Source organism: Gossypium raimondii, chromosome 13 (assembly GCF_025698545.1).
Source record: "Gossypium raimondii isolate GPD5lz chromosome 13, ASM2569854v1, whole genome shotgun sequence".
Classification (NCBI taxonomy): Eukaryota; Viridiplantae; Streptophyta; class Magnoliopsida; order Malvales; family Malvaceae; genus Gossypium; species Gossypium raimondii.
In genome coordinates this window covers 5,365,563-5,381,446 of record NC_068577.1, presented here as the reverse complement: position 1 = coordinate 5,381,446, position 15,884 = coordinate 5,365,563, and the positions used below count along the sequence as shown (strand labels likewise).

Here is a 15,884-nt window from a genome sequence, read left to right as displayed (position 1 = left end):
TTAAATGCAATAGAGATAAAAGTTTAATTATAGATTAAAGAAAGTTAAAGGGACCAAAGAAGCAATTATGCCATTAATTAAAGTTAAGGCGGCATAAATAGATATTTGTTTAAAAATCTAAAATTAAAATATATTATAATAATATAATAATATTACTTAAAATTGAAGTATATAATAAAAACAAACAAAGAGAAAAGAAGGAAAGAAACAGAATTGAAAAACGACACAGAGAAGGAGAAAGGAGAAAGAAAAGAAAAAAAAAAGGAGAATTGGGGTTTTTGAGGTTCAAGCTTAATTTGGTAAGTCAATTTAATCCATTTTCTTATAATTTTGATGTTTTTGGAATCCTAGAACAAAATACTACTTGATTTAAGTTGAAATTTTGAAAGTTAGTAAATTTTACATGTTGTTCATGTTGAATAAATTGAAGAATTAGGGATTAAATTGATAAAATTTCTAGTTAGGATTTAGTAAAGGATTGATTTGTAAAACAAAACATAAGTTTTGAATAGTAGGGACTAAATTGAGAGAATTTCAAAATTAGGGATTTATGGTGAAATTAGAGAGTTAAATTAGTTTAAAGTGGGAATGAAATGAAAATATGAAATTAGTTTTGAGAATAAAAGTTAGTCTCGATTCAGGGACTAAATTAGAATTTAGGAAAATATTGAGTAAAAATTGAAATATTTAATGTGAGATTGAATGGTGTTGTATTGATGATTTGTAATTGTTTTAATTCCGTAGCTAACATCGTACAGGAATTCTCGACTAAAAAGGGAAAAAATATAGTCGACGTCGAATAGCTCGGAATTCCTGGTTTGTATTCTATAATCCGAATCTAATTATTAATTGTTGTATTTTTAATTAAATGTTATGGTAAGTGATTGAGGTGAGAATTATTGTGTTTTACAATTGAAATGGATTGTTTTGGTATGTGATGAAATTATTATATTGGTTGAATTGAATTGGAATATATATATATATATATATATATATATATATTATGAATATATATATATTATGAATATATATATGTGTAAATGTGAAATTGTGCAAATATGATAATTGGATTATTTTTTATATGTATAAAATTCAGTTTTAATGCCCAAGTAGACGAAATTTAGAACTACTGGGATATTAGTGGCATGCCGTTAAGGAACTTTAGCATGCTCTCTGATTATTAGCACATCAGTGCTCTCTGATTTTTAGCACGTCAGTGCTCTCTGTTTAGCAATTCTGTGCTCTCTGTTTAGCACTTTAGTGCTATCTGTTCATTAGTGCATAATAATGCACCTCTATATTTGTTCCGTATATCTGGTGTGTTCTATAAAATCTACTTTGGGCTAAGAATATGAGATAGTAAACTGAAAATAGAATGTGAAATATGTTGTAAATACATGGAATACACGAGTTATATATTCATAAATTGATTGTGGAATGGATAGTGCCATTGTTTAAATGATACGTGAATAAATTATGGAAATATATTATATATAGCAAGTGATGACAATTGAGTATTGTGTGATTTTAAATGTTCAATTGTGCTTAACATTTTATTATACATATTTTATTGTTTTATTTTTTAAAAAATTCAGATTATAGAAATACCTGAGTTTTTACTCAGCGTACGGTTTTGTTTTCCGTGCACAAGTTAAGTACTTAAGTTTGATCGCTGATTCAGCATCCAACAACGATCCCAAACTCAAATATGGTGATGTTTATTTCTTTGTGTCGGCATGTACCTAGAGTGTCTAAATATTAGTTATTTTGTGGTTTGATTGTAAATGAAGTTATAAGATCTATTTTGGAGAGTTTATAATTTGGATTAAAATGATGCTTTGATGACTTGTTTTGATGGTATAAAATGTTTGAGATTTCTGTTTGTTTAATCTGTAATCTCCGATAATGTTCCGTAACTAGGTTTCGGCAAGGGATACGGGTTGGGAGTGTTACAGTTATGAGTTGGGAGTGTTACAGTTAGGTTCCACGATTATCGACTTGTTCTTGATCTATAAAATAGTTTATTTCAATTTATTAGCTCCAACTTTATATAATATTCAATTTAATGCATATAACTTCCTATTTACAATTTTTCACATTTTCTGAACTTTTACATTTTATTCAATTTGATCATTAAGACCAAAACATGATTATTTTCACAATTAAACCCTATACCCATTAACCAAATTTATAAGTACTCCAAATCAGTCCTCACATGCTAAAATTTCACAAGAAAAACATGTCATATTTTCATCATTTTCAATTAAATCCTAAACTTAAAAATTATACGAAATTACTTTACAAAAGAATCCTATTCAACAACCAAGCTTAATAATCTACCATTAAACTTCAAGAACAACACAAATTCATCCATGGTCAAATTTTAAATATTTAACCATTTTATGAATTGATTCTCGAGTTAACTAAATTAAATTACAACACTTTCAAAAACATAAAAATGAGTAATTGAAGGACTTACATGCAATGGAATAAAGGACCGAACCTTCAAGCTAGCTTAACCATGGAGTTTAGGCAATTACAAATATGACGAAGAATAAAGATTGACTTAGTGGTTTTCTTTTCATCTTTTATTATTTTTAATACATTAACCTTATTTTGCTATAAAATTTATTCAAAAGTTTAATTTATTACAATTAGAAATGACTTAATTTCCATTTAAAACCATCAACTTAAACCTTTATACTCAATTTGCATAAAAACACTAATAATAATTGACTTTTAAAATTTTTACGATTTAATCCTTTTCTTCAATTAACTAACCAAACGTCAAAATTTCTAAACCAAATTTTAATATGACACTAACGACTTCGTAAATATTAAATAAATAATATTTACAGACTCACATATCAAAATTGTGACCCCAAAACTATTGGTTTTTGACATCATTGTAAAACAGACTGTTACAGTATTGGATCCAAATAGTCATTCGGCGATAGTTTTCAAGGAAAATTCGAATTCTAATCTATGTATTCCTAATCTAGGTGGTTCTGAAACTTTTGATAACAATGGTATTGTTTCTTCATGGAGTTCTGGTGGGGACAAAATTTGTGATGGTAGAGTTGGGGGAAGCTTAATAAGACAATTCATGGCCGGGGTATTCGTTTCAAATTGTCAAGAAGCTCTCGGATTCGTTAATAACATGGTTGAATTCATCTCTGAGGCTGAAAACGGAATTTTGAAAGTAATTAAAAAATAGTAAATTATCAAATTCGAATACGTATTAAACTTAAAAAAAACCTCATTATTAAGTTAAAATACCCATAAATTTAATATTAATTAGCAAAATTAATTGCAATTAAGATATTCTACAAAGACTGCCTGGCATGGAGTTTGTTACCATGTTTTTGTCCCACAAGATAAAGCTTATCTCCAAAATTTGACATTTTATTATACATATTTTATTGTTTTATTTTTAAAAATTCAGATTATAGAAATACGAGTTTTTACTCGTTGCATGTTTTGTTTTCCGTGCACAAGTTAAGTACTTAAGTTTGATCGTGATTCACATCCAACAACGATCCCAAACTCAAATATGGTGATGTTTATTTCTTTGTGTCGGCATGTACCTAGAGTGTCTAAATATTAGTTATTTTGTGGTTTGATTGTAAATGAAGTTATAAGATCTATTTTGGAGAGTTTATAATTTGGATTAAAATGATGCTTTGATGACTTGTTTTGATGGTATAAAATGTTTGAGATTTCTGTTTGTTTAATCTGTAATCTCCGATAATGTTCCGTAACTAGGTTTCGGCAAGGGATACGGGTTGGGAGTGTTACGTTATGAGTTGGGAGTGTTACAGTTAGGTTCCACGATTATCGACTTGTTCTTGATCTATAAAATAGTTTATTTCAATTTATTAGCTCCAACTTTATATAATATTCAATTTAATGCATATAACTTCCTATTTACAATTTTTCACATTTTCCTGAACTTTTACATTTTATTCAATTTGATCATTAAGACCAAAACATGATTATTTTCACAATTAAACCCTATACCCATTAACCAAATTTATAAGTACTCCAAATCAGTCCTCACATGCTAAAATTTCACAAGAAAAACATGTCATATTTTCATCATTTTCAATTAAATCCTAAACTTAAAAATTATACGAAATTACTTTACAAAAGAATCCTATTCAACAACCAAGCTTAATAATCTACCATTAAACTTCAAGAACAACACAAATTCATCCATGGTCAAATTTTAAATATTTAACCATTTTATGAATTGATTCTCGAGTTAACTAAATTAAATTACAACACTTTCAAAAACATAAAATGAGTAATTGAAGGACTTACATGCAATGGAATAAAGGACCGAACCTTCAAGCTAGCTTAACCATGGAGTTTAGGCAATTACAAATATGACGAAGAATAAAGATTGACTTAGTGGTTTTCTTTTCATCTTTTATTATTTTTAATACATTAACCTTATTTTGCTATAAAATTTATTCAAAAGTTTAATTTATTACAATTAGAAATGACTTAATTTCCATTTAAAACCATCAACTTAAACCTTTATACTCAATTTGCATAAAAACACTAATAATAATTGACTTTTAAAATTTTTACGATTTAATCCTTTTCTTCAATTAACTAACCAACGTCAAAATTTCTAAACCAAATTTTAATATGACACTAACGACTTCATAAATATTAAATAAATAATATTTACAGACTCACATATCAAAATTGTGACCCCAAAACTATTGGTTTTGACATCATTGTAAAACAGACTGTTACAGTATTGGATCCAAATAGTCATTCGGCGATAGTTTTCAAGGAAAATTCGAATTCTAATCTATGTATTCCTAATCTAGGTGGTTCTGAAACTTTTGATAACAATGGTATTGTTTCTTCATGGAGTTCTGGTGGGGACAAAATTTGTGATGGTAGAGTTGGGGGAAGCTTAATAAGACAATTCATGGCCGGGGTATTCGTTTCAAATTGTCAAGAAGCTCTCGGATTCGTTAATAACATGGTTGAATTCATCTCTGAGGCTGAAAACGGAATTTTGAAAGTAATTAAAAAATAGTAAATTATCAAATTCGAATACGTATTAAACTTAAAAAAAACCTCATTATTAAGTTAAAATACCCATAAATTTAATATTAATTAGCAAAATTAATTGCAATTAAGATATTCTACAAAGACTGCCTGGCATGGAGTTTGTTACCATGTTTTTTGTCCCACAAGATAAAGCTTATCTCCAAAATTTGACAAATTGATAAAAATTGTAAATTTGGTAACAGCTTGAAATTAAGAAAGTTATTATTAGTTTTACTGTATGGAATTATTATTTAATATATTGTTATTTATTTTAACTTTAAATATTATCACATATTATTTTTAATATTTAATATTTAATATTTTATTTTAGCTATAAATTTTAAAATATACATAAATTTTAGTCAAATTTATGTGTTATATATGAATTATGATTTTTTCACAATTTTATTTAATTTAATTTTAAAAATTATTAAAGTAATTATCGACACAATTATTTTAGTGAAGATAATTACACCAAATTAAAATTGGTGTATTAAATTACATATTGAATCAAAATTGATATGTAATTTTAAAATTTATCTTATTTTTAATACACAAGTATGCATCACTCATTAAATTGTATAATCTAAAATTTCATCAACTATCAAATGATTTTCATTATTTTATGAGGTGTATAAACAAAATAAATATGAAAGAAAAGGTGAAACAATAAAATGTCATGCCCCAATAAAAGTTCTTTGTGTTTATAATTGATTGTTTGAATAATTTTAAACAAAATTAATTGAAAATCAATTTTTGTTTTATAATAAACCATATGTTTTCTATGATTTCAATGGTTTCAATGGCACTATTGATATTACTAGAATTGACACATCCATGATCCACCATTGTGTTATGGTTTTTTTTAATTTGAAAGAAGAATTATTAGGAAAATTTTTAATACAAAATTGGGTAGTTTTGGATTTCTTAAACATATTTTATAAAAATATAAAATTGTTATAAAATAAAGAGAGATTGAGAGAATAAAGAACAAAGAAAATATGAAAGCAATAGAGAATGTACTTTATTGATCAAAAGGAATGATCTACAATGTTTTATCAGTCTCTATTTATAGGCATAAGAAGTATAAAGAAGTAGAGATCTAATTCTAATAACTATTAGAATTTAAATTACATCAAAACTTTATCTTTATCATGATGGGTATTCACTTAATAAGATACTCATAATAAAAATATCTTTTTTGTATTTATTAAAATTTACATAAAATTTTAATTTAGTGATATTCACGAACCCCAAACATGAACCATAAAACGAAAATGAAAATATTAAAATATATATTAATTAAAGCAGCTGCATAAGGAAAATATCTTTATTTGCAACATCTGCTTGAAACTTTATAATTTTATGTTTCAAACATAACATAAAATTAAAATTTCTACAAGAGGAAATCAATGGCACCATAAACAATTGTTTATTTGAAGCTATTGAAAATTTTCATTTTAAAATTTGGGTCATTTTAAGTTCGTGCCATTCAGATTTAAATTTTGAGTTTTAAGTTAAGTCATTATAGGATTTAGATTATTTTGAGCTTTAATCATTTTAAATTTGAGTATGAGTCTTTTTAAGTTCGGATCAATTTGGATTTGGATTATTTTTCAGATAGAATTATCAACAATTTATGATGAACTCGGATTAAATTGAATTTAAATTCAAATTGATTTGTTTTAAGTTAGAATTAACACTTGAAGTTACCTCAATTTACCAATACATGCGGCACTCATTAACCCATTTTGTGTGAGAAAAATGAGCTAAAGCATCAAACTTGTGGAGAACAAAGCAATGAAATTTAACCCATTTCAGCCAAACTTGAAAAGATGAGCATTTCGGCACCTAAACCTAGTCAATTCAACCCATCCCTAAAATGAACCATATAAGGAACAAATTACAATACTAAAGTTCAAGTTTCAAGTGAGCTAACTAATGCATTCTCCATACCATCTCCTCAAGCATCATGAAAATACTGAAGTTTACTATCAGAATTTACATTGGAATGGAAACTAGAATTTTCTACTTTGATTTACTACCCGAATAGATGGTATCAATAGGGAATTGACTTTCTTGAATCGAGCACATATACCTAGTCAATTCAACTCAACCCTATAAATAAACTAAATCAAACAACTAACAATACCAGAAGTTTTAAGTTCCAAGTGAGCTAAGTAACGCATTGCCTTAAGCATCAAGTTCAAATTGGCCTAATTCATCATCTTTCATATAAAGCTTCAACTTTTGCTTGCACAACTGCAATTGGTTTTGCATATTTAGCTACACTGTAGTGTTTTTAACCCCTTTTCCAAACTTGAAAATATGAGCATTTGAGCTCCTAAATGTGAACTATAATCAACAACTTACAACACCAAAGTTTAAGTTTCAAGAGAGCTAACTAATGTATTCTCCATACCATCTCCTTAAGCATCATGAAAATGGTCGAGGCCACCATCAAGTTCAAATTGGTCTAATTCATCATCTTCCATATAAAGCTTCAGCTTCTGCTTGCACAATTGCAACTGGTTTTCCAATGAACTCCATTCTGACTCATGTTTCATTACAATCCATTGCAGTGATTCAATGACTTGTTGATCATACTCCTGCTTCTGCTCTGCCATTCTCTTGAACTGGTTAGCATCGATTTCAACTGAACTCTTTTCGTTCTGGAGCCGCAAAATCATGGCCATTGCCTCGTCTGCCGCAGACGAGGCGGCGGTCCTCTCCTTCTCGAGCTCTCGATAAGCAGCTTTCGTTCTTCTCCTTTCGATTTTAACCAATTTCCTCAATGACATTACATCAAATTCTTCATCTTCTGGACAACATTCTTTTTCCTTTTCATCAGTGCCCTCTTCCACACCATATTTAGCGTCAAAATCAGTATCTTTTTTGAGGATTTCTTTGCAATTGTCTATGGATTTCGTAATATTTGGATCATAAACCTCATTCAGATCATGTTTGGAAAAATCACCATTAAAATTGGTGTATTAAATTACATATTGAATCAAAATTGATATGTAATTTTAAAATTTATCTTATTTTTAATACACAAGTATGCATCACTCATTAAATTGTATAATCTAAAATTTCATCAACTATCAAATGATTTTCATTATTTTATGAGGGTGTATAAACAAAATAAATATGAAAGAAAAGGTGAAACAATAAAATGTCATGCCCCAATAAAAGTTCTTTGTGTTTATAATTGATTGTTTGAATAATTTTAAACAAAATTAATTGAAAATCAATTTTGTTTTATAATAAACCATATGTTTTCTATGATTTCAATGGTTTCAATGGCACTATTGATATTACTAGAATTGACACATCCATGATCCACCATTGTGTTATGGTTTTTTTTAATTTGAAAGAAGAATTATTAGGAAAATTTTTAATACAAAATTGGGTAGTTTTGGATTTCTTAAACATATTTTATAAAAATATAAAATTGTTATAAAATAAAGAGATTGAGAGAATAAAGAACAAAGAAAATATGAAAGCAATAGAGAATGTACTTTATTGATCAAAAGGAATGATCTACAATGTTTTATCAGTCTCTATTTATAGGCATAAGAAGTATAAAAAGTAGAGATCTAATTCTAATAACTATTAGAATTTAAATTACATCAAAACTTTATCTTTATCATGATGGGTATTCACTTAATAAGATACTCATAATAAAAATATCTTTTTTGTATTTATTAAAATTTACATAAAATTTTAATTTAGTGATATTCACGAACCCCAAACATGAACCATAAAACGAAAATGAAAATATTAAAATATATATTAATTAAAGCAGCTGCATAAGGAAAATATCTTTATTTGCAACATCTGCTTGAAACTTTATAATTTTATGTTTCAAACATAACATAAAATTAAAATTTCTACAAGAGGAAATCAATGGCACCATAAACAATTGTTTATTTGAAGCTATTGAAAATTTTCATTTTAAAATTTGGGTCATTTTAAGTTCGTGCCATTCAGATTTAAATTTTGAGTTTTAAGTTAAGTCATTATAGGATTTAGATTATTTTGAGCTTTAATCATTTTAAATTTGAGTATGAGTCTTTTTAAGTTCGGATCAATTTGGATTTGGATTATTTTAGATAGAATTATCAACAATTTATGATGAACTCGGATTAAATTGAATTTAAATTCAAATTGATTTGTTTTAAGTTAGAATTAACACTTGAAGTTACCTCAATTTACCAATACATGCGGCACTCATTAACCCATTTTGTGTGAGAAAAATGAGCTAAAGCATCAAACTTGTGGAGAACAAAGCAATGAAATTTAACCCATTTCAGCCAAACTTGAAAAGATGAGCATTTCGGCACCTAAACCTAGTCAATTCAACCCATCCCTAAAAATGAACCATATAAGGAACAAATTACAATACTAAAGTTCAAGTTTCAAGTGAGCTAACTAATGCATTCTCCATACCATCTCCTCAAGCATCATGAAAATACTGAAGTTTACTATCAGAATTTACATTGGAATGGAAACTAGAATTTTCTACTTTGATTTACTACCCGAATAGATGGTATCAATAGGGAATTGACTTTCTTGAATCGAGCACATATACCTAGTCAATTCAACTCAACCCTATAAATAAACTAAATCAAACAACTAACAATACCAGAAGTTTTAAGTTCCAAGTGAGCTAAGTAACGCATTGCCTTAAGCATCAAGTTCAAATTGGCCTAATTCATCATCTTTCATATAAAGCTTCAACTTTTGCTTGCACAACTGCAATTGGTTTTGCATATTTAGCTACACTGTAGTGTTTTTAACCCCTTTTCCAAACTTGAAAATATGAGCATTTGAGCTCCTAAATGTGAACTATAATCAACAACTTACAACACCAAAGTTTAAGTTTCAAGAGAGCTAACTAATGTATTCTCCATACCATCTCCTTAAGCATCATGAAAATGGTCGAGGCCACCATCAAGTTCAAATTGGTCTAATTCATCATCTTCCATATAAAGCTTCAGCTTCTGCTTGCACAATTGCAACTGGTTTTCCAATGAACTCCATTCTGACTCATGTTTCATTACAATCCATTGCAGTGATTCAATGACTTGTTGATCATACTCCTGCTTCTGCTCTGCCATTCTCTTGAACTGGTTAGCATCGATTTCAACTGAACTCTTTTCGTTCTGGAGCCGCAAAATCATGGCCATTGCCTCGTCTGCCGCAGACGAGGCGGCGGTCCTCTCCTTCTCGAGCTCTCGATAAGCAGCTTTCGTTCTTCTCCTTTCGATTTTAACCAATTTCCTCAATGACATTACATCAAATTCTTCATCTTCTGGACAACATTCTTTTTCCTTTTCATCAGTGCCCTCTTCCACACCATATTTAGCGTCAAAATCAGTATCTTTTTTGAGGATTTCTTTGCAATTGTCTATGGATTTCGTAATATTTGGATCATAAACCTCATTCAGATCATGTTTGGAACAAATCCCACCTCTCAAATCATTTGATTTCCCTCTAGCATCACACAAAAATTGCATTATACCCTTGTTACTCAAACCAAATTGCAAAAACTTTAACCCCATACCAAACACAAAAACCAGCCCCAATACATTGAAAACATGCGAGAAACGACCAAACACCAAGAACCCAAATCCGAAAAATTCATTCCCAGGGAGAAGAAACTTCAAGCAAGAAGCACAATCCATCATGAAAGCCACAAAAACCTGTAAACCCCTCTTATGCAACTCAAGAACAGAGCAGGTAATCAACACCAAAATAAACCGACCCGGAATCAGCATGTGGGCCAAAAAAGATCCGTTCCACTCTTATCTATATACCCTTTTTAACGAAATCTTGAAAGGCTCTAAAAAAACTTGAAACATAAGCAAACTAACAGGGATTCAGATTTTCACTCAAATTTCAAGTTTTTGACAAAAAGCAGGGTGTTGAAACTTGGGTATCACTGACCTTATATTATAGAGAAGACCCGTCATCAATCAAGCGCTGTGTTATTTGTTAAGAGAGAGAGAAAATAAAAAGATTAGAGGAGGGGATTGTTCATTGAAACAGGGAGAGTGATGGCAGTTGTTTAATGGCATCCCATGAGGGTGCGGATTCTATCGGGAATTGTGAAGCAAAAAAGAAGCTAAGAAAACAAGGGGTGTTTTTTGAGTAGGATATTCACGTGGTTTGAGAGTCGGCTAAAAATTTTGTATGGGTAAAATATCCCACATTGAAAAAGAACAAATTGGAATGATGTGATAATTCGGGTCTCCCGTTGTCACTTTTATTAGAGCTCTAGATGGATGACAATACCAAAAGTTTCTTTTGAAAGGAGTTCTCAATATTTGAACTCTGGATGGATGATTTTGAAAGGAGTCCTCCCCTCAATATATATAAATTATTTAATTCTTATTTAATTTTCATGTACTACAACCATTAAATTCTGACAAATTAAAGCATAGGACTAACCTTTTAATAGTACTATTTAACTGGATTGATTTTTTCAATTTTATGTAGTATAAAGATCAAATTTTAGTCTATTGAGTCTTGGTTCGATTGGCATGGGTATTATTACGAATCGCAGGAGGATGTGGGTTTGAGTGCGTTGAAGACATTATCTTCCTATTTATGGGTTGGGGAGGGATTATGAGTAGTTCTAAACATTATGTTAAAAAGATCAATTTCTAACAAATTGGAGGGACTAACCTTTTTAATAGTATTGCTTAATTGAATAAAATTTTCACTTTTCATGTAGTAAGGGCTAACTTGGGTAATTCAGGTTGGATGTTGAGAAATGGGATTCCGTTGTCTACTTTATTTGGTTTGTTAGTATGATGTACATGGAAGAATACAAACTTGTTTGTGTTCCAAGACAAATTGGGCAAAAGAGTACAACATGACGCACAATTTGAAATCATCCAGAGAAAGCCCTTTAGAGTATGAGGATATTTTAGGAAGATGTGGAACAGTAGAGTAGTTGATTTTTTGATTTAAGTAGGTAGTGTAATTAAGGTTTTTTTTTTCAAAAAAAAAAAAAGAAATTCTGACAAATTAAAGTATAGGGATCAACCTTTTAGTTTTTCTAATAATTTATTTTAAGAAAAATAAATTCAACTCAAAATAATCACAATTTATAAAAAGATTAAATTTAGACGCTAACAGATAACGTTTCGAAGATTTTTGCAGAAGGAATTAATCTCCCTTAATAATATACTGCATTTAATTACTAAAAATCAAATGTATTATAAGCAATAAATTAATAAAATCACCAATAAAAATTAAACTAATTTTTAATATTTGTAAAATAAAATAATAAAATTCTAGCAAATTAAAGAAAAGAGAGGATTATCTATATGACTTTATTGACCGTAAGTAGCAATTTCAAAATTGATAGAATTAATGCACTTCCCTCAAATATAAGTAGCAATTTCAATGTATGGAATCAATAATTCGTTTTCCTGAAATATGTGTACCAATTTCAACTTATAAAATCAAGGGTTAATGTAGTACCTAAGTTTGGCATGAAAGTTTAATGTGGTCCTTATATTTTTTGTTCCAATTAGCACCTTTTTTTTTTGTTTATAACCATTAAGTTTTAAAATTTTATTCAATCAACACTTGGCAAGTGTTTATTTTTCAACATTTTCTAAATAAGTTAGTATATTAATATATTTTGTATTATTTCATATTATAATATTAATAAAATTTAAAAAAAACTTAAATACCGAGAGATGAGACTTGATCATGGGCGATGGTGTAAAATTTAAGACTCTTTTTAGGTCCGAGTTCATCTCGACCGAAAAATGAACTTAAAATTCAACCCAAGCCCGATCCGATTAAAAATATTAAACCTAAACCCAACTGACCTACTCAGTATTAATTTTTAAAGATTATTTTTATATAAAAATAAATTTAGAAAATATAACACATCAAATATACTAAAATATTAAAATAAGTATTTCCCAACAAGATGGAAATACATTAAAAAAGTCTTTATACTTAATATTAAGATAGTTGCAACTTAGCAAACAAATGCCTCTAAAATAGTAGTAAAAGAACAATAAAATAAGACATATATAATATCTAAACAATAACAACAAAATAGTAGTAATATAATAATGAAATGTCAGCAAAATAATTGGTTAGCTAGACCTTGGTAAAAAAATTCTACCGAAGCCTAGCCTATTAGAAAACGGACTCATTTTTTGCTTAAGCCTATTTTTTAGCTTATATATTATTCAAAGTCTCTCACTTTTGAGACGAATCTTTAGACTAAGTATTATTGGAGGAGACACCCAAAATGAAAACCCCATTTCATTTATCGATTCCCTTGTCAGATCCATTGGCTTTTTTCATCAAAACTTAATTCCTTTCTTTGTTTAATGGCATCCCATGAGGGTGCGGATTCTATCGGGAATTGTGAAGCAAAAAAGAAGCTAAGAAAACAAGGGGTGTTTTTTGAGTAGGATATTCACGTGGTTTGAGAGTCGGCTAAAAATTTTGTATGGGTAAAATATCCCACATTGAAAAAGAACAAATTGGAATGATGTGATAATTCGGGTCTCCCGTTGTCACTTTTATTAGAGCTCTAGATGGATGACAATACCAAAAGTTTCTTTTGAAAGGAGTTCTCAATATTTGAACTCTGGATGGATGATTTTGAAAGGAGTCCCTCCCCCTCAATATATATAAATTATTTAATTCTTATTTAATTTTCATGTACTACAACCATTAAATTCTGACAAATTAAAGCATAGGACTAACCTTTTTAATAGTACTATTTAACTGGATTGATTTTTTTCAATTTTTATGTAGTATAAAGATCAAATTTTAGTCTATTGAGTCTTAGTTCGATTGGCATGGGTATTGTTACGAATGCAGGAGGATGTGGGTTTGAGTGCGTTGAAGCACATTATCTTCCTATTTATGGGTTGGGGAGGGATTATGAGTAGTTCTAAACATTATGTTAAAAAGATCAATTTCTAACAAATTGGAGGGACTAACCTTTTTAATAGTATTGCTTAATTGAATAAAATTTTCACTTTTCATGTAGTAAGGGCTAACTTGGGTAATTCAGGTTGGATGTTGAGAAATGGGATTCCGTTGTCTACTTTATTTGGTTTGTTAGTATGATGTACATGGAAGAATACAAACTTGTTTGTGTTCCAAGACAAATTGGGCAAAAGAGTACAACATGACGCACAATTTGAAATCATCCAGAGAAAGCCCTTTAGAGTATGAGGATATTTTAGGAAGATGTGGAACAGTAGAGTAGTTGATTTTTGATTTAAGTAGGTAGTGTAATTAAGGTTTTTTTTCAAAAAAAAAAGAAATTCTGACAAATTAAAGTATAGGGATCAACCTTTTAGTTTTTCTAATAATTTATTTTAAGAAAAATAAATTCAACTCAAAATAATCACAATTTATAAAAAGATTAAATTTAGACGCTAACAGATAACGTTTCGAAGATTTTTGCAGAAGGAATTAATCTCCCTTAATAATATACTGCATTTAATTACTAAAAATCAAATGTATTATAAGCAATAAATTAATAAAATCACCAATAAAAATTAAACTAATTTTAATATTTGTAAAATAAAATAATAAAATTCTAGCAAATTAAAGAAAAGAGAGGATTATCTATATGACTTTATTGACCGTAAGTAGCAATTTCAAAATTGATAGAATTAATGCACTTCCCTCAAATATAAGTAGCAATTTCAATGTATGGAATCAATAATTCGTTTTCCTGAAATATGTGTACCAATTTCAACTTATAAAATCAAGGGTTAATGTAGTACCTAAGTTTGGCATGAAAGTTTAATGTGGTCCTTATATTTTTTGTTCCAATTAGCACCTTTTTTTTTTGTTTATAACCATTAAGTTTTAAAATTTTATTCAATCAACACTTGGCAAGTGTTTATTTTTCAACATTTTCTAAATAAGTTAGTATATTAATATATTTTGTATTATTTCATATTATAATATTAATAAAATTTAAAAAAAAAACTTAAATACCGAGAGATGAGACTTGATCATGGGCCGGGCTGGTGTAAAATTTAAGACTCTTTTTTTAGGTCCGAGTTCATCTCGACCCGAAAAATGAACTTAAAATTCAACCCAAGCCCGATCCAGATTAAAAATATTAAACCTAAACCCAACCTGACCTACTCGTATTAATTTTTAAAGATTATTTTTATATAAAAATAAATTTAGAAAATATAACACATCAAATATACTAAAAATATTAAAATAAGTATTTCCCAACAAGATGGAAATACATTAAAAAAAGTCTTTATACTTAATATTAAGATAGTTGCAACTTAGCAAACAAATGCCTCTAAAATAGTAGTAAAAAGAACAATAAAATAAGACATATATAATATCTAAACAATAACAACAAAATAGTAGTAATATAATAATGAAATGTCAGCAAAATAATTGGTTCAGGCTAGACCTTGGTAAAAAAATTCTACCCGAAGCCTAGCCTATTAGAAAACGGGACTCATTTTTTGCTTAAGCCTATTTTTTTAGCTTATATATTATTCAAAGTCTCTCACTTTTTGAGACGAATCTTTAGACTAAGTATTATTGGAGGAGACACCCAAAAATGAAAACCCCATTTCATTTATCGATTCCCTTGTCAGATCCATTGGCTTTTTTTCATCAAAACTTAATTCCTTTCTCAAACGCTCAATATTTGTGGATTAAACACTCCATATGCCAAATCTGTGAGTTCCCATCCGACATTTTACGAAGTAATTTCCAATACCTAACATGGGCATATCTCTTTAAAGTTGGAACACTCGTAATTTTTTTTTTCC

The 15,884-nt window shown here is 28.7% G+C and overlaps 2 protein-coding genes across 2 annotated transcripts; both read right to left on the bottom strand.

Annotated features, from left to right (window-relative positions):
• Positions 1–7,284: 7,284 nt before the first annotated feature.
• On the bottom strand, positions 7,285–8,054 carry LOC128036039 (protein FLOURY 1-like; the record flags this gene model as incomplete). Its single annotated transcript, XM_052626577.1, has 1 exon — positions 7,285–8,054. A coding segment is annotated over one exon (552 nt), but the record flags the coding sequence as incomplete, so codon positions are not given.
• A 1,297-nt stretch (positions 8,055–9,351) lies between these two features.
• Positions 9,352–11,366, bottom strand: LOC105784101 (hypothetical protein). The gene has a single exon (XM_012609895.2). It carries the CDS (start codon positions 10,854–10,856, stop codon positions 9,999–10,001), a length of 858 nt encoding a protein of 285 aa, XP_012465349.1. The 5' UTR covers positions 10,857–11,366; the 3' UTR covers positions 9,352–9,998.
• Positions 11,367–15,884: the final 4,518 nt, after the last annotated feature.